Source organism: Muscardinus avellanarius, assembly GCF_963383645.1.
Source record: "Muscardinus avellanarius genome assembly, chromosome: 10".
NCBI lineage: Eukaryota > Metazoa > Chordata > Mammalia > Rodentia > Gliridae > Muscardinus > Muscardinus avellanarius.
In genome coordinates, this window is record NC_137796.1 from 103,318,335 (window position 1) to 103,343,753 (window position 25,419).

The window sequence follows — 25,419 nt, forward strand, 5'->3', positions numbered from 1 at the left end:
GGAAGATGTTGAGGATGATGGTGAAGAGAAAACATGCCAAAAGATAAAAGGAAGGGCCTTGGAGTCAGACAGACCTGGATTCAAAATCCTGGCTTTAAGGCTTGCTTTGATGAGTTCCTTCTCTCTCTGAGAGCTTCCAATTCCCCCTGGGTAAAAGCAGGGTACTCAAATGCCCCCCTGTGGGACACTGGAGGCCTTGGCGTGCATCATAGCAAGGGTCTCAGGCCCAGTGGCGGGCACAGGGTCAGGGTTTGGTACCTATGTCACCCAGTGACTGGCACTGGGCTGGCAGCTCAGGCCTCCAGGCGGAAGCTGCGGCTCCTCCAAGCGGATGAACAGCTGGCACGTGGATGGCGCTGCACCCCTGTGGGTTCTGCTTCCAAAACCCTGAGGACTGGTTCCAGAACAGGCCAGAGGTGATGTCTGAAGCAAGCTCCACTAGCCCTTCTGTGGACTGTGCCAGATGGAGCCCGAGAGCAGGGCCCAGGGAGCAGTCCGTCTCACGTGCAGTGCGGTGAGGATTGTGGGGAACAGAAGGGGCCCCCAGAGGCTCCAGCGTGGATCCTTGATCTTACAGGCCATGGGAGCGCAAACTCCCCCGTCTGCTCTCCCTCCTGGTCCTGGCGGCCTCTGCTGTGAAATGGAGAGCGCCACCCCCACGGTGCCTGTCACGTGCCATGTAAGTCCAGAGAGCTAGAAGCGAGGATTTCGCATATTCTCATCCCAAAGACATGATACATTTGGGATGGTGGGGAAGTAGCCCAAGTGAATCATTAAACCATGTACTGAAACATCTCACTGGACCCATAAAGATGTGCAAGCCTCAGCAGCTGGGTAGACCCTCAGCAGTGTAGCAAGACCTGATTTAAGAAAAAAAAAACTATAAAGGACTAGGGATGTAGCTCAGAGGCAGAAAGCCCCTGGGCTCAATTCCCAGCACCGTGATAATTAATTAACAATTAATTAAAATAAAAAAAGAGCGAGGGGAGCCCGGTGTGGTGGTACACACATGTAATCCCAGCATTCGGGAGGCTGAGACAGGAGGATCGCGGTTCACGGACAATTTCAGCTACTTAGTGAGGCCCTTTGCAACTCAGTGAGACCCTGTTCCAAAATAAAGAATAAAAAATAGGGCAGGGGGTGTAGCTCGGAGGTAGAATACCCCAGGGTTCCACCCCCAGACCCGCAAAAATAAAAAATAAAAAAGAGGTAGGGGTAAAACTTGCAGGTAGGACATGCTGGGTCTGACCCCCAGTACTACAGAAATTAAACAAATAAATAGGGCCAAGGGGTGTAGCTCAGAGGTAAAATGCCCCTGGCTTGATCCCCCATACCTCAAAAATAAATAAATAAATAAATAAATAAATAGGCTGTGGGGTATAGCTCAGAATGCCCAAGGATTCAATTTCTTACCAAAAAAAAAAGAGAGATATGAATTATAAGTTTGCAGCCATCCCTAGCAACTTAGCAAAACCCTGTTTCAAAAACAATTTTTGTTTAATAAATAAATATATAAGGCTGGTCAGAGGTAGAATGCCCAGGGTTCATTCAACTACCAAAACAAAACCAAAAAGATGTGCAATTATGCCAGGTGTGGTGGCACATGTTTGTAATCCCAGAATTTGGGAGGCTGAAACAGGAGAATCATGGTTTGTGGCCAGCCTCAGCTACGTAGCAAGGATCTTTGCAACTCAATTGAGACCCTGTTTCAAAGTAAAGAATAAAAAATAGGGCTGGGGGTGTAACTCAGAGGTAGAGTGCCCCTGGATTCCATCCCCAGTACTGAAAAAAAAAAAAAGATGTGCAATTATTATCTGTCAAGTAAGAAACTAGTATTATAACAGATAAGATCAGCCGGGCGTGATGGCGCACACTTGTAATCCCCGCGCTTGGGAGGTGGAGACAGGAGGATCGTGCAGGTTCGAAGCCAGCCTCTCTGGGTGAAGAGACCCTGTTTCCAAATAAAAATATAAAATAGGTCTGGGAGTGTAGCCCGGAGGTAGAAGGGTTTCCAGGAACCCCAGTACCACTAAAAAAAGAAAAAAGAAAGATAAGATCACGTGAAGGTCCTGGTGTTATTCATAGAAGTAGCATCCAGACAGACGGGGGAGAGGCGAGATTAACAGCTGGATGGCAACTTCTGGCCCAGCCTTGGAATGGCTGAGAGCCTGGGGCAGAGCTATTGTGGGAACTTCTCGGATAGGCCTGGCCTGGCTGAGTCATCGCAGGCAGGCTGGTTTTCTTTTCTTTTTTTCTTTTTTCTTTTTTCTTTTTTTATGTGTGTGTGTGTGTGTGTGAGAGAGAGAGAGAGAGAGAGAGAGAGAGAGAGAGAGAGAGAGAGAGAGAGAGAGAGAGAGAGAGAGACTGGAGACTGGGGATGGAACCCAGGGGCATTCTACCTCCGAGCTACACCCTCTGCCCTATTTTTTATTCTTTATTTTGGTTTTTTTTTTTTTTTTTTTTTTTGGTGGTACTGGGGTTCCTGGAAGCCCTTCTACCTCCGGGATACACTCCCACGGGCTACACTCCCAGACCTATTTTTTAACATTTTTATGTGGAAACAGAGTCTCTTAAGCCAGCGAGGCTGGCTCCAAACCAGCGCGATCCTCCTGTCTCCGCCTCCCAAGCGCGGGGATTACAAGCGTGCGCCACCACGCCCGGCTTATTCTTTATTTTGAAACTGGGTCTCACTGAGTCGCAAAGGGCCTCACTAAGTAGCTGAGGCTGTCCGCGAACCGCGATCCTCCTGTCTCAGCCTCCCGAGTGCTGGGATTACAAGCCTGCGCCACCAGGCCTTGTGAGTAGGACTCCCATAGGGAAGGGAATGTGGAATGTGATTAAGCATGCCTCCAAGGGGCCTCTCCAGGGAAGGCTTCCCAAACAGCAGTATTGGGCAACTTTCTGTTGTCACTCTCTGGAAGAACAAATGAAAAATGAAATAGGGACTTCCTCCCAGCTCGGCGTGCGGCGGGGAAGGTCCTGGGCCGCCGACATGCGTATTGAGAAGTGTTATTTCTGTTCGGGGCCCATCTACCCCGGCCACGGCATGATGTTCATCAGCAACGACTGCAAGGTGTTCAGATTCTGTAAATCCAAATGCACAAAAACTTTAAAAAGAAGCGGAACCCTCGCAAGGTCAGGTGGACGAAGGCGTTCCGGAAGGCGGCTGGTAAAGAGCTTACGGTGGATAACTCATTTGAATTTGAGAAACGCAGAAATGAACCTGTCAAATACCAGCGAGAGCTGTGGAACAAGACGATCGATGCCATGAAGAGAGTGGAGGAGATCAAACAGAAGCGCCAAGCCAAGTTCATCATGAACAGATTGAAGAAAAATAAAGAGTTACAGAAAGCCCAGGACATCAAGGAAGTCAAGCAGAATATTCATCTGATCCGAGCTCCTCTTGCGGGCAAAGGAAAGCAGCTGGAGGAGAAAATGGTCCAGCAGTTACAGCAGGACGTGGACATGGAGGAGGAGGCGTTAGAGCTCCCTGTCTGCCATCCTGGTGCACACCCGCCTCCCGTGAACACCTGGACGTTCTCAGTTACTGATTGCGACGTAGAGCCACTGAACTGAAAAGCGATTAAACGCTCCCCACGTTGCTGTCTGCAGAGCGTCGGCCTGTGGGCATCAGGTGGCCTCCCAGGGTTACATCTTCACTACAGACGTGCTTATGTAAATCTTGAAAACTCTGCAGAAGGAGCGTGGAGAAGATGCTCATGCTATCTGGGTCACGGCATAGGCAGCATTTTTGTAATAAGTAATTACAGAAATTCATAGTCATAAAAAAATAAATTTTTCTGTAATAAGATGTTCCCTTTATTAATGCTGTAGAAGGTGATTATAACAAGGAGCTGACAGTTTTACTGGACCCTCTTAATGCCTTTATTTTATTTCATTATTTTCTGTTTGGTTTATTAGTTTCTTTAAAAAAAGCATAATGGCCCATAGAGTGAAGCCTCCTTATCCTGGCCAGTCTTGACCAGGCATGTCTCTGATGGGTCGTGTGGTGGTTGGGAGAGCTGACTAGTCGTTGCCGGGAGTGGGACGATCACCTCTGCTTCGGAGAGTACGCAGCTCTAACTTGGGAACCTGGCAAAGCGAGCTTCTCCCCCTTACCCCGCAGTGACCTACAAGCAGAGAACCCCACTGCCTTTGGAAATGTGCTGTGCAATTTAAAAAAAAGGAAAAGCGCCTAATTTATGACTAGAACCTCTGCCTATTGTTGTACATAAAATAAAATTATTTCTAAATTTAAAAAAAAAGAAAAATGAAATAGGGCTGGGGGTGTAGCTCAGAGGCAGAATACCCCTGGGTTCAATCCCCAGTACCAAAAAATAAACGAATAAGTAAATAAAAATGACTGGTGGCACACTTTATAATCCTAGTACTTGGGAGGTTGAGACAGGAGGATTGCAGGTTTGTGGCCAGCCTCAGCTATTTAGTGAGGCCCTATGCAACTCAATGAGACCCTGTTTCAAAATAAAGAATACAAAATAGGGTTGAGGGTGTAGCTCAGAGGCAGAATGCCCCTGGATTTTGTTCCCAGTACCGCAAAAAAAAAAAAAAAAAGAAAGAAAGAAATATCATTATGTATGTTAATATATACATAGAAGAAAACTGAGAGAGAAGAATACACACCAAACCTTTAAACCAGCTGTGAAGACAGGCATGGAGGGGCACGCTTGTAATCCCAGCATTTGGGAGGCTGAGACAGGAGGATCGTGATTCTCAGATAGCCTTAGCTACTTAGTGAGGGTCTTTACAACTCAGTAAGACCCTGTCTCAAAATTAAGAATAAAAAAACAATAGAGCTGAGGATGTAGCTCGGAGATAGAACGGGTTCGAAGCCAGCCTCCGCTACTTAGTGAGCCTCTCAGCAACTCAGTGAGACCCTGTTTCCAAATAAAATATAAAATAGGTCTGGGAGTATAGCCCGGAGGTAGAAAGCCCCTGGGTTCCACCCCCAGTACCACCAATAAATAAATAAATAAATAAATAAATAAATAAATAAAATAAACGTTAGCTGTTAGCCTAGCTAAACATGGAATGTTAAAAGAAACAGTAAATTCTCACCGTAGTTTAGTTTGTTAAGAGAACCTGTACTAATTACCAAGTACACAAAAGAGTTATAGCCCAAGGTGTCCATACTTTAAAGACAAGTTTCCAACATAATAAATAATTTCTTGCAGATAGAGAAAAAGGCTGAAAACCCCCCAAGGACGCGGGAAGATGGTGCAGGCCTTCTCTGAAGTAAGTACACACCATGTAACCCCTGACCTTGATAACCAAGTAACACGTCTTGGTTGTAAATCTAACAAGAAAGGCTGACACCACGGGGTCACTGGTGGCCTGCACCTGCATTAGGTCAGGGGGAGGTGATAAGACTGTCGGCCAAGCAGGATGGGAGGAAGGAGATGATGAATCCTTATAAAAACTGTTCAGTATCCAAAAATTTCAGTGACTTACCTTCAAGGCACTCCACTGCGTCTCTCTCTCCGATGCAGTGCTTTGATGGTCTGTCCCTTCTTCCTACCTTTGTAACAATAAAAATTGACTAGGCGGGGCGTGGTGGCGCACGCTTGTAATCCCAGCACTCGGGAGGCTGAGACAGGAGGATCATGGTTCACAGACAGCCTCAGCTACTTAGTGAGGCTCTCTGGAACTCAGTGAGACCCTGTTTCAAAATAAAGAATAAAAAATAGGGCTGGGGGTGTAGCTCAAAAGTAGAATGTCCCTGGGTTCCATCCCCAGTACCGCCCCCCCAAAACAACTTTTTTTTTACTTAAGCTTGCAGCAGTATAGTTCTGGCTATTTTTTCTAAACTAGCTAAGAACAAGAACCCATGTCGACATCTCACACTGTTACAGTGGACACAGGTGTGTGGGCAGAGCAGAGGGAATTCTGGGAGAAGGTCTTGGTGCTGCAAGGCTTCGCCTCACCTCTCCTACCGCCTTGGCAACATCCTCCTTTCTACAGAAGACAAGTCATTTGCAAAGTTCCGGGTCTTGGAGCCTGTCTTCAAACTCAAGGCTTAGCCAGCTACTGAGCGCCCTCTTCTCTAGGGCAAATAAGAAGCAGATGATTCTGGCGGAGCTGAGGGCTGGAGCGCTGGTGACCAATAAACCTCCCAGCTGGATCCTGGCTCTCCAGGAAAAGGATGCCCGCTGCCCACGGCTGGGAAACCGGCTTCAGACAACTCAAAGGTGACACCCAATGTCACTCCAGGGAACTACACAGAAATCCTCAAGAAGAAAGGGCAAGGTTGGCCCTTTCACGGCTTTCCAGATAGTTAGAGAGCTGGGCTAAACCAAAGACCAGGCCACGAGTTGGTTAAGAGATCTCCGAGCCCGGAGCGAGCCGAGCTGCATCTCCCAGGTGATGTATCTTTTCTCTGACTGAATAAGCTGTGGACGATTTCACCATCTGAGTCCTTTAATCCCCTCCTGAAGGCACTTGCTCCTTCCTGTGGCATGTGAATGGAGGAAAAGGCAAAAAGAAGTCCATGGCGGTGCACACCTATAATCCCAACACTTGGGAGGCTGAGACAGGAGGATCACAGGTTCGAGGCCACCTCAGCAATTTAGTGAGAACCTGTTTGAAAATAAAAAGGGCTGGGGGTGTTGCTCTGTGGTTCAACTTCCCTGGGTTCAATCCCCAGTAACAAAGAAAGGAAGGAAGGAAGGAAGGAAAGAAGGAAGGAAAGAAGGAAGGAAAGAAGGAAGGAAGGAAGGAAGGAAGGAAGGAAGGAAGGGTGTGGTGACACATACCTATAATCTCCGTACTTGGGAGACTGAGGCAGGAGGATCATAAGTTCAAGGCCAGCCTCAGCAGTGTTGTAAGACTCTCAGCAACCTAGGGAGAACTTGTTTCAAAACAAACAAAAAACAGGCTGGGGGCGGGGGATGGTGGCGGCGTTGGTAGCACACGCTTGTAATCCCAGTATTTGGGAGGGTAAGACAGGAGGATCGCAGGTTCGCGGCCAGCCTTGGCTGCTTAGTGAGGCCCTCTGCAACTCAGTGAGACCCTGTTTCAAAATAAAGACTAAAAAATAGGGCTGGGGGGTGTGGCTCAGAGGTAGAATGGCCCTGGATTCCATTCCCAGAAACACGCGCACACACACACACACACACACACACACACACACACACAATAAAAACAGGCTGGGGGTGTAGCTGAGAGGTAGAATGCCCATCAGTTTAATCCCCAGTATTAAAAAAAAAAAAAAAAAAAAGGAAGAAAGGAAAAAAAGTAGCGGGGTGGGGGGGAGAGGCAGATTTGGGCTGAAACTTCAGATTGACATGAGGAAGACCCTGGGGTTGGACGAGTGGTAAGAACCAGCCCTGCCTCCTACCAGCCCCACAGCCCTGGCCCCGTCCCCTCTCCTCTCGGAGCCTCAGTTTCCTCCTTGGTGAAATACAGGCGGTGGTACCTCTTTCGGAAGGCTGCCAACTAAATTAGCAAGATCACCAATGTGTTGCCGGGCCCCGCACGCTTGTCATCCCAGCATTCGGGAGGCTGAGACCGGAGGATCACGCAGGCAGCCTCAGCTACTTCGTGAGGGTCTTTGCAACTCAGTGAGACCTTGTTTCAAAATTAAAAATTAAAAAAAATAGGACTCAGGGTGTAGGACATCCCCAGTACTAAAAGAAAAAAAAAAAAAAGATCACCAATGTGGACATAATAAAATAGAAAAGCTTAGTAAGTACCGGTGTCCTGACTAAGGCATCCTTCTGCATAGTGCCTGTGCGAAAACTAAGGCCCAGACAGGATTACAAGGGCGCGCCAGCATGCCCGGCCTTAGCAGCGTTCTTTGCCGTACTCTTGACTCTCTGTTGGTAGTCCCTAGTGGAATTAATCCAGTATCTACCAGCTGAGAAGTGTAGAAATCAAACGCGGTCTCTTCGTGCAGTGGGTGAGTCATGGGGCCACAACAGAAGAATGAAGTACTGGCTCAGGCTACAACATGGATACGCCAGGAAAACGTTCTGTGAGATGAAAGCAGGCATCAGGAGGACCACACATCATACCTTCATTTAAAACAGTGCCCAGAGCCGGGCGTGGTGGCGCAGGCTTGTAATCCCCGCGCTTGGGAGGCAGAGACAGGAGGATCACACAGACAGCCTTGACTACTCAGTGAGGGTCTTTGCAACTCAGTGAGACCTTGTTTCAAAATAAAGGCTAAGCCGGGCGTGGTGGCGCACGCTTGTAATCCCAGCATTCGAGAGGCTGAGACCGGAGGATCGCAGTTCGCGGACTGCCTCAGCTACTACTTAGTGAGGCCCTCTGCAACTTAGTGAGATCCTGTTTCAAAATAAAGAATAAAAAATAGGGCAGGGGGTGTAGCTCGGAGGTCGAATGCCCCTGGGTTCCATCCCCAGACCTGGTGGAAAAAAAATAAAATAAATAAATAAAGGCTAAAAAATAGGGCTGGGGGTGTAACCCTGGGTTCCATCCCTGGTACCCCCCCCCAAAAAAAACCCTGCCCAGAATAGGAGTAGGGCTTGGTACAACCCAGGCTTGCAACCTTCAAGGGATTTTCAGCCAATGTGAAGAATCAGGGTGGTCGCTGCTCCCTGGTGCCCCAGTGCTCGCTTCCAGGAGACCCTCGCCATAGGATGGGTGGTTTTCCTCACGGTCCTAAATATTGGAATAACTTTGAGAACATTTGTGAGGCAAAAACAAAGGCCATTCTTCTTCATATTCAGTTAGCCTTTGGGAGTTAATGAGTAAAAAATAGTAAGTCCTAAACTCGGCGTGGCGGCGCACACTTGTAACACTCCCACTTGGGAGGCTGAGACAGGAGGATCGCGCAGATTCGAAGCCAGCTTCAGCTACTTAGTGAGGATCTCAGCAATTTAGTGAGACCCTGTTTCCAAATAAAATATAAAAAAGGTCTGGAAGCACTGCCCAGAGGTAGAAAGCCTCCGGGTTCCACCCCCAGTACCACACACACAAAAATAAATAAATAAATAAATAAATAAATAAATAAATAAAAAGTGCCCAGTATAGGCAAATCCTTACGACAGCAGTGCCAGGGGAAAATGGGACTGACTGATCATGGACACAGGGTTTCTTTGGGGGATGATGAAAATATTATAAAGTTGATTAAGGGGTGTTTGTGCAACTCTGAATACAAAAGACTATTATTTGCTTTATTTATTTTATTTGTGTAGCACCGAGAATTGAACCCAGGGGCATTCTTTCTCTGAAACACCCCCCCCCCCAGTCTTTTTTGTTTTGGATTTGTTTTTTTGGTACTGGAGATTGACACCACAGGCATTTTACCTCCAAGTTATACCCCCAGCCCAATTTTATTTCTTTTCCTTTTTTTTTTTTTTTTTTTTCAGGTCTGGGGATGGAACCCAGGAGCATTCTACCTCCGAGATACACCCCCTGCCCTATTTTTATATTTTATTTTGAAACAGGGTCTCACTAAGTTGCGGAGGGTCTCACTAAGTACCTGAGGCTGACCTCAAACTGCGATCCTCCTGTCTCAGCCTCCGGAGTACTGGGATTACAAGCGTGAGCCACATCTGGCTTTTGTTTTGTATTTTGAAACAGTCTCTAAATTACCATGTGCTGGCCTCACACCTGCAATTTTCCTGTCTCGCCTTCCCAACACCTGGATTAAAGCCTCCTCACTGGAGTCCTCGATGACAACAGGGACTTCTCTTCCCTGGACCCCCTTTCCCTTTTTCCTTTTCTTTTTCTTTCTTTCTTTCTTTTTCTTTCTTTTTTTTTTTTGTGTGTGTGTGTATTGAGGAGTCATTCTACCTTTGAGCTATACCCCCCAGCCCTTATCATTATTATTATTTTTTCTTTTTTTTTTTGCGGTACTGGGACAGAACCCAGGGGCATTCTACCTCCAAGCCACACACACCCCCCAGCCCTATTTTTTATTCTTTATTTTTGAAACAGGGTCTCACTAAGTTGTAGAGGGCCTCACTGAGTAGCTGAGGCTGGCCACAAACCACGATCCTCCTGTCTCAGCCTCCCAAATGCTGGGATTACAAGCGTGCACCATCACACCTGGCTTATTATTACTATTATTATTATTTTTGTGTGTGTGTGTGGTACTGGGGTTCCTGGAAACCCTTCTACCTCCGGGCTATACTCCCAGACCTATTTTTTTTTATACTTTTTATTTGGAAACAAGGTCTCTTAAGCCAGTGTGGCTGGCTTCAAACCTGCGTGATCCTCCTGTCTCCACCTCCCAAGCACAGGATTTACAAGCCTGCGCCACCACGCCCGGCTTTTTTTTTTTTTTTTTTTTTTTTAATTTTGAAACAGAGCTAGGCATAGTGGCTCACCCCTGTAATTCCAGTACTTGGGAGGCTGAGACAAGAGGAATGCAGATTCAAAGCCCCAGCAACCTAGAGAGACCTTGTTTTGAAACAAAAAAATAATAACAATCGGGCTGGGGCTGTAGCTCAGAGGTAGAATGCCTTTGGGTTCAACCTCTGTACCACACACACACACACACACACACACACACACACACACACACACATTGTTTTGATACAGGGTCTCACTAAGTTACTAAGAGTCATGCTAAGTTGCTGAGGCTGTCCTCAAACCTATAATCCTTCTGTCTCAGCCTCCCGAGTCCTGGGATTACAGGTATGTGCCACCACACCCGGCTCTCTTTCCCATACTTAGTACCAGTGCTGGGAGCCGGGCGTGGTGGCGCACACTTGTAATCCCAGCGCTTGGGAGGCTGAGACAGGAGGATCGTGCAGGTTCGAAGCCAGCCTCAGCTACTGAGTGAGGCTCTCGGCAACTTAGTGAGACCCTGTTTCCAAATAAAGTATAAAATAGGTCTGGGAGTGTAGCCCAGAGGTAGAAAAGCCCCTAATACCAAAAAAATAAAAAGTACCAGTGCTGACAGAGCTGTGCAGTAATAGAACACGAGCTTCCTGAGGCCCTGACTAGTCTAGGTGACAATGTCTTCTACGACTTCTGTTTCTTTTATTGTAGAACACACACAACACACACACACACACATGCATAAAATATTCCATTTTTACAGGTGTTTTGTTTTGCGGGTCTGGGGATGGAACCCAGGGGCATTCGACCTCCGAGCTACAACCTCTGCCCTATTTTTCATTCTTTATTTTTGAAACCGGGTCTCACTGAGTTGCGGAGGGCCTCACAAGGTAGCTGAGGCTGTCCGTGAACCGCGATCCTCCAGTCTCAGCCTCTCGAATGCTGGGATGACAAGCGTGCGCCACCACGCCCGGCTGGTTTTCTGTTTCTGCAGTGCTAGGGATGGAACCGAGGGCCTCGCACATGCTAGGCTAGTGCTCTACCACTGAGCCAGCTCCACTGTAACCCTGTCTAGGTGCACAAGTAGGTGACATTAATTACATTTGCAATGTTATACAACCAGCCCCACTATCTCCAAAAATGTTCCCCACCCCAAACCCATGGAACTCCAAGCCCATGAACTCGCTCCCTGTCCCCCCTCTCTCTCCAGCCTGTGGAAAGCCCTAATCTACTTTACTTTTTGGTATCGGAGACTGAACCCAGGGGCATTCTACCTCTGAGCTACACCCCGAGCCCTTTTATTTTTATTTTTATTTTGTGTGTGTGTGTGTGTGTGTGTGTGTGTGGACTGGGGGTGGAACCCAGAGGCTTTCTACCTCCGGGCTATACTCCCAGACATATATATATATATATATATATATATATATATATATATATATATATATATTTTTTTTTTTTTTTTTTTTTTTTTTTTGGTGGTACTGGGGTTCCTGGAAGCCCTTCTACCTCCGGGCTACGCTCCCAGACCTATTTTATATTTTTGAAACAGGGTCTCTTACGCCAGCGCGGCTGGCTTCCTTGCGCGATCCTCCTGTCTCCGCCTCCCAAGCGCGGGGATTACAAGCGTGCGCCACCACGCCCGGCTATATTTTATTTGGAAACAGGGTCTCACTAAGTTGCTGAGAGCCTCACTACGTAGCTGAGGCTGGCTTCAAACCTGCGCGATCCTCCTGTCTCAGCCTCCCAAACGCGGGGATTACAAGCGTGCGCCATCACGCCTGGCTTTCCCCGAGCCCTTTTTACTTTTTATTTTGAAACAGGGTCTTGACCAAGTTGCCCGGGGCCTCACCAAATTTCTGATGCTGGCCTCAAAGCTCTGGCCTTCCTGTCTCACCCTCCAGTACTGGAGGTACAGGTGTACCCTGTGGCAGACAGCTCTATTCTATTTTCTGGCTCTAGGAATCGGTCTGTTCTGGGTGCCTTAGATAAATGGAGTTATAGTATGTGTCCTTTGGGGTCTGGCTTATTGTGTTGAACACAGTGTTTTCAAGTTTCATTCCTGTCAGAGTGTGTATCAGAACCTCATCCCCTCCTAAGGCTGGATAGTATTTCGTGGTATGGATAGACCGCGTCAGCCCTCATCCACGGGGACCTAATACCTGGCCTTCAGGTGGGTTTCTTTTTGGGCACGTCCCTGTACTTGTTTCTCCTCCAGTTTCTCCATCTATAAAATGGAAACATTTTGGGGCTGGGCGTGGTGGCGCACGCTTGTAATCCCCACGCTTGGGAGGCTGAGACAGGAGGATCGCACAGGTTCGAAGCCAGCCTCAGCTACTTAGTGAGGCTCTCAGCAACTAGTGAGACCCTGTTTCCAAATACAGTATAAAATAGGTCTGGGAGTGTAGCCCAGAGGTAGAAAAGCCTCTGGGTTCCACCCCCAGTAGCAAAAAATAAAAATAAAAAATAATAAAATGGGAACATTTTGTAAAGGCAACAAAGTGCAGAGAGGCCAATTCTACAGTCAGAGCTGCCCAGGTATCTTGGAGCCATGATGTAGGTCAAACAGAGGAGAAGAGGTAGAGTCCCAGGTGTACATAAGGCATCACTCCTCTAAGAACGAAGATCAGATACATGCAGTTCTCCAGCGCAGAGCTAGGGCCACGAGGCCATCCTCCTGCCTCCCAGCACGGCAGGCGGTGTCGTGCTAAACAGACTTAGAAAAACAAGACAGCGATGCCGGGCGTGGTGGCGCACGCTTGTAATCCCCGCGCTTGGGAGGCAGAGACAGGAGGATCGCGCAGGTTCGAAGCCAGCCGCACGCGCTGGCTTAGGAGACCCTGTTTCCAAAATGAAAATGTAAAAAATAGGTCTGGGAGTGTAGCCCGGAGGTAGAAGGGCTTCCAGGAACCCCAGTACCACCAAAAAAAAAAGAAAAAGAAAAAGAAAAACAAGACAGCGGGAGGCATCAGGGAGTGGCGGGGACTGCGGTGAGCTGAGAACACTTGCCCCCGTGGACTCCCATCATTGCCACGTGGGAACACGGGCCCAGAGCCCCAAAGCCTTCTGCTTGTTGAAAGAAACAGGAAATCTGGATTTTTCCCGGAATTGGCCTGGTTTTCAGATGCTAGCAATTCATTTTTAGAACATTAAACACAGTATGGCCAAAATAAACTGCGTCTGGTAGCTGCATTTGAAACTCGGACAGCCAGTCGGCAGCCTCTGCCTGAGAGAGACCACTGCTATGAATAGAGAGACGTGGGCAACACACTCCCTCTCCAGGACCTCCATAGGAGAAGGGCAGACCCCCACTTCCTCAATTCCTGTGTAGCTTCAAGGTATCATTTTCCAATCCTAGTAGACCAGATAGATCTCTTTAATCTCTGATATTCTTTTTTTTTTTTTTTTTTTTTTTTTTGCGGTACTGGGGATGGAACCCAGGGACATTCTGCCTCCCAGCTACACCCCCTTCCCTATTTCTTATTCTTTATTTTGAAACAGGGTCTCACTGAGTTGTGGAGGGCCTCACTAAGTAGCTGAGGCTGACTACAAACCTGTGATCCTCCTGTCTCAGCCTCCCAGGTGCTGGGATTACAAGCGTGCGCCACTATGCCTGGCTAATCTCTGATATTCTAATGTTTAACCTCCTTTAAGACTCTGCCAAAAAAGGGAGCCCAGGGCGCAATCTGTTTAGACACTGCAGAGAAGCAAATTAAAACAATTCTGCAGAGGGGGTTGTGTTAATTTTAATTGAGAAAGAAGAGTTTTAAATATTTATGAGGTACTGTGTTCTGCTTTACATGTGAATACATTTTGGGATGATTAAATCAAAATAATTAACATATCTATCACCTCACATACTTTTTTTTTTTTGGTATTTGGGATTGAACACAGAGGCATTCTACCTCAAGCTACAAACCCAGCACAATTTTATTTCTTATTTGGAAACAAGGTCTATTTGGGTTGCTGACAACCTCCCTAAATTCCCAAAGCTGGCTTTGAATCTGCAATCCTCCTGTCTCAGCCTCTTAAGAGAATTACAGACATGTGCCACCAAGCTTGGGCCAGGCGTGGTGGCGCACGCTTGTAATCCCAGCATTTGGGAGGATCGAGGTTCATGGACAGCCTCAGCTACTCAGTGAGGCCCTTCACAACTTCGTGAGACCCTGTTTCAAAATAAAGAATATAAAATAGGGCAGGGGGTGTAGCTTGGAGGTAGAATGCCCCTGGGTTCCATCCCCAGACCTGCAAAAAAAAAAAAAAAAAAAAAAAAAGCTAGGAATACAAGCGTGCGCCACCACACCCAGCTAGATTATTTTCTTTCTTAAAAAAATAGACTTTTAAGCCAGGTGTGGTGGCGCACGCTTGTAATCCTAGCATTCAGGAGGTTGAGACTAGAGGATTGTGGTTTGCAGACAGCCTCAGCTACTTAGTGAGGCCCTTTGCAACTCAGTGAGACCCTGTTTCAAAATAAAGAATAAAAAATATGGCAGGGGGTGTAGCTCAGAGGTAGAATACCCTGGGTTCCATCCCCAGTACTGGAGAAAAAAAAAACCAGACTTTTGCCAGGTGTAGTGGCACACTCTTGCAAATCCCAGTATTTGTGAGGCTGAGACAGGTTTGAAACCAGCCTCAGCAGCTTAGTGAGGCTTTCAGTAACTTAGTGAGACCCTGTTTCCAAGTTAAAAAAAAAAAGGTCTGGAGATGTAGCCTGGAGGTAGAAGGCCCCTGGGTTCTATCCTCAGTACCACACACACACACACAATATATATATATATATATATTTTTTTTTAAAGTCTATTTTTTAAGAAAGAAAATAATCTAGCTGGGTGTGGTGGCGCACGCTTATAATATATATATATATATATATATATATATATATATATATAGTGTGTGTGTGTGTGTGTGTGTGTGGTGGTACTGGGATTCTTGGAAGCCCTTCTACCTCTGGGCTACACTCCCAGACCTATTTTATATTTTTATTTGGAAACAGGGTCTCTTAAGCCAGCACGGCTGGCTTCGAACCTGCGCCATCCTCCTGTCTCCGCCTCCCATGCGCGGGGATGACAAGCGCGTCACCACGCCCGGCACAAAAAGATTCTTATTGGTGCATTGTGAGTATTTCCATCCTAATGAGGTTCGGGGCGATAGGAAGCCGCAGGCGCACAGCACTTGGTGTGTTTCTCTCCGGATCCCACCCCAGAACATTCTCATCACCCCCAGCAATCTGCTCCCAAGTTTCAAGAGCCACAGAGGCTCTTATTTGGTTTAGGAATGCGTTATCTCAAAAATCAGACCCTCTTGCAAGGTGAGCTTCCAGAGGGAGGAGAACGGGAGGGAGGGAGCAGAGGAGAAGTCCGTGCCTGGGCCTCAGGGCACAGGGCACCGTCAGCTGACAGGATGGCAGGGCTGGCTCCGCTCCGCCGCCATCTCAAGGGACCTGAATGTCAGCTGAGCATAACCAGAAAGACCCCTGGGCCCGTCTGTTATTTTCCACTCGGCTAAAAAGCATTTCTTCCTCCTGTCCCACATGGAGAGCTCCCATGGTGGAGAGAGCCCTCCCTGAGTTGGCAGCTCCCCTCCCTCCCCCCTACCCCGCAGCTAGGATTGGAGAGAAGGGGGATTGGGAAAGGAAGGTGCATCCCTGAGTCCCCAGGTGGGAGGACGCTTGCCCGAACCCTGGAGCGGCTGATGGCCTCGAAGCCCTGCACGGGGAGGCTGGAGGGGTCGCTCAGTGGACGGGCACTCGCCTAGCATTGACAGGCTGTGCCAAGAAGAAATGAAGAATAAGAAAAACAAGCCGGTCTGGTGGTGCGCGCCTGTCATCTCAGTACTTGGGAGGCTGAGAGGGGGGATCGCAGGTTCAAGGACAGCCTCAGCAAGTAGTGAGACTCGTCAACCTAGCAAGACGTTGTTTCAAAATAAAAATAAGCCTCGGCTACTTAGGCCCTGTTTCAAAAGAAATAATTTAAAAAGAATAGGGCAGGGATGTAGCTCAGAGGTTGAATGCCCCTGGGTTCCATCCTCAGACCCACAAAAATAAATAAATAAATAAATAAATAAATAAATAAATAAAACAGGCCAGACATGGTGGCGCACGCTTGTAATCCCAGCACTTGGGAGGCTGAGACAGGAGGATTGCAGAGGTTAAAAGCCAGCCTCGGATACTTAGTGAGGCTCTCAGCAACTTAGTGAGACCCTGTTTCAAATAAAATATAAAATAGGTCCGGGAGTACAGCCCGAAGGTAGAAAATCCCCCGGGTTCCACCCCCAGTACCACAAAAACAAACAAATAAATAAATAAATAGATAAAAGTAAAATAGGACTGGCCTTGGGGTAGATGCCCCTGGTATAATAATTAATAATAATAATAATAATAATAATAATAATAATGTCCTCCACATTATAACCAGAGCAGTATCCAACCCTGTTTCTCATTACCTAGAAGATTGTGCAAGGGACCAATCCTCCAAGCCTCCCATCCCCTCCCCAGGGTATTTGTGTGTGTAGGGGGGAAGGTGTCCAGTATTGAACCTAGGGGAATTCTACCAGCCCTATTCTCTAATTTTTATTTTAAAACAGGGTCTCACCAAGTTACTGACATCTCGCTAAGTTTCCGAGGCTGTCCTTGAACCTGTGATCCTCCCATCTCAGCCTCCCAAGCACTGGGATTACAGGCATGCTCACCAGGCTGGGCTTCTCTTCAGGGTCACAGCAGGTTTCAGGGTGAACTGGGGAAAAGGGAAGCAAATTTGTCCCTTATGCTAATTGTGCCCAGAGGAAAGGCCCGCCTGCTTTGGAAAAGATGTTATTGGGTTTAGATGTTGTTTCTTTTATGAAATGATGTTGGAAGTAGCTGGAGGTTTGGGGTCTGGTTTTGCTTTAATTTGGCAAAATGGAAAATTTGCTTTGTCCCTCACCCAAATTTTTGGAAGATTCACTGATCTGTGAAATTAAATTCTGTGGAGACATTGGCCTACTTGTGACAGAGAGGGCCCCGGGCAGGCAGGGGGAGGTTGCTGGTGCTACCAGGCAGGACAGCACCAGCCAGGGTCGCCTTTGCACTGCAGACCGTTACCAACTACGCATGGTTTACTTTTATTTATTTGTTTTTTTGGTGGTACTGGAGTTCCTGGAAGCCCTTCTACCTCAGGGTTACACTCCCAGACCTATTTTTTATATTTTTATTTGGAAACGGTCTCTTAAGCCAGCGTGGCTGGCTTCGAACCTGCACGATCCTCCTGTCTCAGCCTCCCAAGCGCAAGGATTACAAGCGTGCGCCACCACTCCCAGCTCTTTCATTCTACTTTAAGATATTTTTTTGTGTGTGTGGTACTGGAGATGGAACCCAGGGGCCTTCTACCTCTGGGTTATACCCCCAATTTATTTTATATTTTATTTGGAAACAGGATCTCACTAAGTTGCTGAGAGCTTCACTAAGTAGCTGAGGCTGGCTTTGAACCTGTGGGATCCTCCTGTCTCAGCCTCCCAAGTGCTGAGATTACAAGTATGAGCCACCACACCCAGCTTTATTTATTTATTTTATTTTTGGTACTGAGAATTCTGTGTGTGTGTGGGGGGGGGGGTACTGGGAATTAAACCCAGGGACATTCTACCTCTGAACTATAGCTCCAGCCCTACTTTTTATTCTTTATTTTAAAACAGAGTCTTACTAAACTGTGGAGGGCCTCACTAAGTAGCTGAGGCTGGCTGCGAACCTGTGATCCTCTGTCTCAGCCTCCCAAGTATTGGGATTACAAGCATGCGCAACCAAGCCTGGCTAAGCCCAGAGACATTTTACTTCCAAGACACACCCTCAGCCCTATTTTGTTTTTTATTTTGAAACAAGGTCTCATTAGGTTGATGAGAGTCTACTTTCTGAGGCTGTCCTTGAACCTATGATCCTCCTGTCTCAGCCTCCCAAGTACTGAAATTATAAACATGCACCACCACGCCTGGCTTTCTTCTTTTATTTTGAAATAGAGTCTCACTAAATTGAAGAGGACCTCATGAGGTTACTAAGGCCTGCTACAAACCTGTGGTCCTCCTGTCTCTGCTTACGAAGTACTGAGACTATAGGTGTCTGCCACCACGTCCAACCCCCACCCCTATTTTATTTTATTTTTATTTTATTTTATTTTATTTTAGTGGTATTGGGAATGAAACCCAGGGGCATGCTACCTCTCATCTACACCCCCAGCCCTAATTTTTCTTCTTTATTTTGAAATAGGGTCTCACTGAATTGCAAAGGGCCTTATTAAGTAGCTGAGAGTATCCTCAAACTACTATCCTCCTGTCTCAGGCCCCCAAATGCTGGGATTACAAACGTGTACCACCACGCCCAGCTTTATTTATTTATTTATTTATTTATTTATTTATTTTTGGTGGTATTGGGGATGGAACCCAGAGGCTTTCTACCTCCGGGCTATACTCCCAGACCCATTTTTCTATTTTATTTGGAAACAGGGTCTCGCTAAGTTGCTGAGAGCCTCACTAAGCAGCTGAGGCTGGCTTCGAACCCGTGCGATCCTCCTGTCTCAGCCTCCCAAGTGCGGGGATTACAAGTGTGCGCCACCACGCCCAGCTCTAGCTTTAGTTTTTATTTGGAAACGGTGCTAAATTGTTGAGGCTGGCTTCAAACCTGAAGCCTTCACGTTTTGTGTATCCATTCATCAAAGGATAGACATTTGGGCTATGCCTAGTTTTTATTTTTTTTTGGCTGTTATGAATAATGCTGTCATGAACATTCTTGTATGTGCTTTTATGTGAAAATAAGGTCTCAATGGCCCAAATATCAATAGATAGATAAAAATAATATTAAGGAAACTGTATGGCTTTAGCATCAAAGTAATTTTTTTTTTAATTTTGGTACTAGAGAGCCAGGTGTGGTGGTTCACGCTTGTAATCCCAGCATTTGGGAGGCTGAGACGGGAAGATCGCAGTTTGCAGACAGCCTCAACTATTACTGAGTGAGACCCTTTGCAATTCAGTGAGACTTTTGCAGCTCAGAAAAAAACTGGTACTAGAGACTGAACCCAGAGGCATTCTACCTCCAAACTATGCCTCCAACCTGATATTATTTCTATTTTTTTTTACAATACTGGAGATGAAACCCAGAGGCATTTGACCTCCGAGCTACACCCCCTGCCCAATTTTTTATTCTTTATTTTGAAACAGAGTCTCATTGAGTTGTGGAGGCCTCACCAAGTAGCTGAGGCTGTCTGAGAACCGCGATCCTCCTGTCTCAGCCTCCCAAATGCTGGGATTACAAGTGTGTGCGGCTTCCCCAGCCCTATTTTTAATTCTTTATTTTGAAACAGGATCTCACTGAGTTGCAAAGGGCCTCACTAAGTAGCTGAGGCTGTCCGAGAACCACGATCCTCCTGTTTCAGCCTCCGAATGCTGGGATGACAAGCGTGGGCCACCACGCCTGGTTTGAGGCTCTTTAATCAACAAACACTCTGAGTGACTGCTCAATGCGAGTCCTACATGTTACCCTGGACCAGCCTGTGCAGGGGGTGCTCTGAGAACCCCACTTTACAGATGCATACCATACAGTAGGCTTCCCCACCTCGAGTCTTGGGGCCTGAAGCCAGAATCTCCCTCAGAAAAAACAAGCCTTGTCTCTGCCATGGACCTCAGGAACAAAGAGTTTGCTGATCTACATTGCAGGCCTCAGAGGGCATTGTTCCCACTCAATGTGCCAAGATGCACAGTCAGCAGGAAGCAGACCTGGAAATCAACGAAGAGGAGGACTGGCAGTTGCCTGAGCCCGCTGGGGCCCCCACAAGAGCTGAGGCTGGCCGTCCCCGCACCCGGGCACTCCGTGTAGATGCCCAGGCCCACGCAGAGCCCTCTTCCTGGGGCTCTGTGCTGTTCAGAGAAACTGTCCCACTCCCCCTTCTCGCTACATGGCACTGCTGCCTGCTGCCCACCAGGCTTAACCAGGACACCGCGCAGACCTGGGTTCAAATCCCAGCTCCACTACTTTCTAGAACTGCCTCTTTAACTTGTTTTCCCCCTTTTTAAATCTCTTCTTTCTTTCTTTCTTTCTTTCTTTCTTTCTTTCTTTCTTTTTCTTTCTTTTCGGTACTGAGGATTGAACATAGGGGCATTCTACCTCTGAGCTGCATCCCCAGCCCAATTTTTTTTTTCAGATCTGGGGATGGAACTTCAAAGATATTGCAGGTCCCAGTGGCACACAGATACACGTGGAAATCCATTATAGGTGATATGGATGCCTTTATTCGTGGGGAGTTGGCCGCCAGCCCCTGTGGGCTCGCGGGGGCTGGTGGGCAAAAGCCCGTCTCTCTGTCTCTCTATCGGGCTTCTCTCTGAACTCGCTTCTCTCTGATCGAGAGGCGTGGTCCCCTCTCGGAATCACTGGGCTCCGCCTCCTAGCTTCCAGCCCCGCCCCCTGCGGGCAGGGGCTCGAACCTTTCACTCCAACCTTTTTAACTAAGGGGGGAGGAGAGGCGATGATTGGCTCTTCTAGCGACTTCCTGCTTTGAAGGGGCGTCGTCAGTCAGGGGCCCCAGGTTGGGAGAAATTGGAATCTGAGCCGCCGGAAGGGGGCAGGTGGGTGTGGTCGCAGCGAGAGTTGGAAGTTACCCTGGAGAGCTCGGTGACGTGGTTTGTTTTGAGGAGACTAACAGGCAAGGTGCTATTTAAGAAAAAGAAAATCGTGAGAGTGGAACCCAGGCTGGGCAGGAGCCCTTTTAGATAGAAGGCAGATTGTCACTAGATCTATTAATACAAATAGCACTTCCCCGAGGAAGACTTGTGCTGCCCCTTTAGCAGTTTTTCATTAGACCAGAGTCATTAATAGCAGCACCTCCCGGAGAGGACCCCACACCACTTTTTTCGGCATTGAGTGGGTATGGATTTGTCTGGTCAAACAAACACCTGTTACTACATTAGGAGCATCAGTTACCAATTTTAGAGGTTTTAATACTTATGTCAATTTGGCATCCGAAGAGGGAGAGCACCATAGTATGTAAACAAGTGGACCTGCTAAAATATAAACATCAAAGAGAGTTATGTCAAGAGAAACAGAGTTTAGTGGGTCCTAACTCCGTGCAAGAGAATTTGTCCTGGAGCTGTTGTAATGAAGCCCTTTTAGATATGGCCTAAGCCGTGGGTAGAGGCAGGAGAGCTTGTCTTCATCACCCTGGACTGAGATTTGGGAAGGAAACTAAGGCCTGAAAGATTGAGCAGGCTACCAAAGAGGAAACTGGCTTACCCTGTACCTGTAGAGTTACCCTGGGCCAGCAAGGAAGATGGAGGAAGGAGGACGAGGGATTCCAGGAACTGTCAGTCCTTGGTCAGACCAAATAGGGCCAGCAGCGAGTCCTTGTCCAGAAGGGTAGACCCCCTGTAGTGAGATACCTGAGGTCCACCGCTTTTTAAAGGGCACTCGCTTTCCAATGGCCATTTACTCCACACCTGAAACAGGCTCCTGGAGGTGGCTGTCTTTACTGCCGTCCTCCCCTGGGTGGCGCTCGCCACCTGGAGGGCTGCCCTTCCTCCTCTGGCCTCAGGGCTGCTACCAGGGCTTGGGACTGTTGGTCCGCCATCTGACAAAGATGGAGGGTACACGCCACTTCTGCCTGTTCTTCTCTGGAATTAAAGACCTTAAATGCCATATTCATCAAATCTTGGACAGGGGTCTGCGGGCCATCCTCAGCTTTCTTTAATTTTTTTCGTATGTCAGGAGCCGCTTGCCCAATGAAATGGGTGGCCAATATGATCGAGCCTGCCTCAGAGGATGGATCTAGACGGGTATAGCATGTAAGAGCCTCTCGTAACCGATTAAGAAAAACCACTGGGTTTTCATTTGGACCCTGGGTGATTTCCCTAAGCTTATCATAATTAACTGCCTTATGGGAGGCATCTCGCATACCATAAAGAAGACATTGTATCATAGTTTCTTATTTCTATCCCCTCCTTTACATTATAATTCCAGTGGGGCTCCTTGGATGGAACTGCAGCTGTGCCAATAGGAAGCCCCGGATCTGTTAAATGAGCCTGATCGACTCTTTCCCTGGCTGCTTTCAGGATCCGATCACGTTCGTCTGGAGTTAGAGAAGAGGTTAGAATGACATGCAAATCTCGCCAAGTTAAATCATATGCCTGCACAATATGTTGGAATTCCTTGATAAAACCAGAAGGATTGGTAGAAAAGGACCCCAGTCTCTTTTCCAGTTGAGTGAGGCCAGGAAGGGAAAAAGGGACATGGACCCAGACCACCCCTTCTGCACCAGCCACCTCACGAAGTGGGGCCAGGAGAGAGGGAGATGGGGCTTGTAACCCAGCTGGGTCAGACCCCAGCACCCACGTTTCATCGCAAGATGGCGGCTGTGGGTCCGCAGAATTATAAGCCTGTGACCCAGAAGGGCCACCAGGTGCCACCTGTGAGTTGCCACGTGGTGTCCAAGATGGTGGCTGTGGCTGGCGGGACTCCCCAGCCAGCATGCCTCAGGCAGTAGTGCCGGTAGAGGGAGAAAACAGAAAATGCAGTCGCCAGAAGGGTTGAATATACGTGAGGTCACACCATTTTGCCAACCGCGTGCAAAATTCACTGAGAGCCATCAACATCCTAGGATCTAGCGTGCCCATTTCAGGCCATCGAATATTATTTGTTAAATCATATGTTAGCCAGACCTTAGTGCAGAGAGACACGAACCTCTCAGGGGACAGTTCCCCGGAGAACCCCAAAGTCTGGAAATTAGCCAACACATGGCCCAGCGGAGACAGAGAGTCAATCTCAACCTTTGATGGCTGACTTCCCCCCATGAGTTGTAAGTGGGCAAGAACAAAGGCAGGTCCCCAGCGTCCCAAGGCCCTGCCCCAGTCTGGAACAGATCGGGTATGTCAGAGAGAAGACGTCTCTTTTCTCTTTTTACACCCCTCAATCAGCCCCGCCGATCGGAGAGAACTGGAGGATACCGGTACTGGGTTCCAGAGCAGTCAGTCAGAATCCCCTGAGTTAGGCTAAACAAGCCGGAACCCACTCACTCCCTTAAGAGGAAGTTTACCGCTGAGAGAGGCTGCTGTGGAGATTTGGCCTAAAATGGCTGTGAAAAGTTTTTTAAAAAATGGCCGCCTACTCCTAGGATTGGTTAGGAGCGGAAAGTGGGAGGGATTAAAGATGGCAAGGCCTCTAGTGAGGCCATGGGGTCGGAGGGGTTAAAGATGGTGAGGCCTCCAGTGAGGCCATGAGGTGGGAGGGGTTAAAGATACCGAGGCCTCCAATGAGGCCATGAGGTGGGAGGGGTTAAGGATGGTGGGGCCAAGATGGCGGCCCCCCAGTTATTCCACGTGTCCAAGATGGCGGCCCCCCAGTGATTGCACGTGGGGGCAAAGATGGCGGGCCAAAGCTGACGGCCCCCCCCCAGTGATTTCATGTGGCTGCTTACTGCATGGCCGGGCCCAGGCAGCGGGGGTGGGCAGGCACAGGGTGAAGGGCACGAGTCTGAGTGGAGGAACCAGCTGGAGTGCGGGCTGGACTTGGCGGGCCAGGGGCTGTTCAGCAGAGTGGCGGCTGCCCAGATGGAAGAGGCAGCTGGCACAGGGGCCCAGGCTGCCTGGCGGGTCACACAAGCTGCACACGGCGGCACCAGCAGGCGGGTCTAAGCAGTGCCGGGCGCGGAGAAGGCATGGGTGTAGGGCGCGGTGTGGGGCGGCGCGGGCCCGTCCCAGCGGCACCGCGTATCTTCTTTCAGCTTTTGCAGAAGATCACCATGTGCCCGCCTGAGCGGGGCCAGGACCTCCTCGGCCCCGGCACCAGCGGGGCGGGCGGGCGCGCAGAGAGAGGATGGAGCCGGGGCTCGGAAGCAGCTGCAGACAGAGCGATGGAGAGTCCAATAAGCACAAGTCCAAGTCAGGTCCCATAAGTCCAATATGGCTTTCGGCACCAACTGAAAGATATGGCGGGTCCCCCTGGCGCACAGATACACGCGGAGATCCTATCATTTGAGGGAAAGTGCTCAGCAGCTAGAGAAGTACATCTGACAACTAAATCTAAAAACTTCATGTCCTTTTTGGTGTTTATCTGCTCAACTGTGTTGTGAGCTTGAAGCTTTCAGACTTTGGATGGCAATGCGGACGAAACCTGGGAGACCTCCATCGCATCCCCTTGGATCGCCATATCTCCCCATGCCTGCCATATGGACTAAGCCCTAGGAACAGAAAGGTCCGAAAAAAGTTAAAGGAGATTCCATGAGAGGCCGTATTCTCCAAGCCCTGGGCGTGCCTGTGCCTTCTGGAATTTGCCCTTTGGAGCCGCCTGTCTGCAAGAGCAGGGGGCTCAAGGACAGGGGGCTGGATCTGGTCACAAGATCCGGAGCTAATCTTTTTACTTTGTTTACATGTCCTTCACTATTGTTTTGTGGTGATTGCACTTCTCCTTTTTTTTTTTTTTTTTTTTTTTTTTTTTACTATTAATCTCACTGGTGAAGGATATACATTTTCTGGGTTCTTGTAATAAAGTATCAATTGCACTAGAGGCTTTTGTCCATGTCAGATTCTTTCCTGGAGAGGAATCTCCACCTCTAGCACCATGAATAGGAACTTAAAGGAGTTTATTTCATAAAAGGGAAAGAATCACTGCAGATAAGTGGCTGCAGAACAGCACCTGAAGCCTTTGCACACCTTTCTGAGAAAATCAGTCTCGAACGGACTCAGTGGCCATATTCAGTGCTGGATTTATTCTTCCCGATTGAGCCAGTCTGCTGCACCAGCCTTATTTTTTTATTCTTTATTTAGAAATAGGATCTCACTAAGTTGCAGAGGGCCTAAGTAGCTGAGGCTGGCTGCGAACACTCAATCTTTCTGTCTCAGCCTCCCAAGTACTGGGATTACACGCATTTGCCATCACTCCCAGCTTGCTTGCTTCTGTCTGTCTGTCTGTCTGTCTGTCTGTCTGTCTGTATTTTTGTGGTACTGGGGATGGAACCCAGGGGCATTCTATCTCCCAGTAACACCCCCAGCCCTATTTTTTATTCTTTATTTTGAAACAGGGTCTCACTGAGTTGCAGAGGGCCTCACTAAGTAGCTGAGGCCGTCCTTGAACCACAATTCTCCTGTCCACAGCCTCCCAAATGCTGGGATTACAAGCGCATGCCACCATGCCTGGCTCTTTTTATTTTTATT

General features: G+C 48.2%; 1 protein-coding gene across 1 annotated transcript; it reads left to right on the forward strand.

Annotated features, from left to right (window-relative positions):
* Positions 1–2,992: 2,992 nt before the first annotated feature.
* On the forward strand, positions 2,993–23,901 carry RSL24D1 (ribosomal L24 domain containing 1; the record flags this gene model as incomplete). The annotated part of the gene is given in 5 exon segments (XM_080703946.1): positions 2,993–3,098; positions 3,101–3,479; positions 3,613–3,675; positions 6,066–6,206; positions 23,664–23,901. Coding segments are annotated over 5 exon segments (927 nt in total).
* Positions 23,902–25,419: the final 1,518 nt, after the last annotated feature.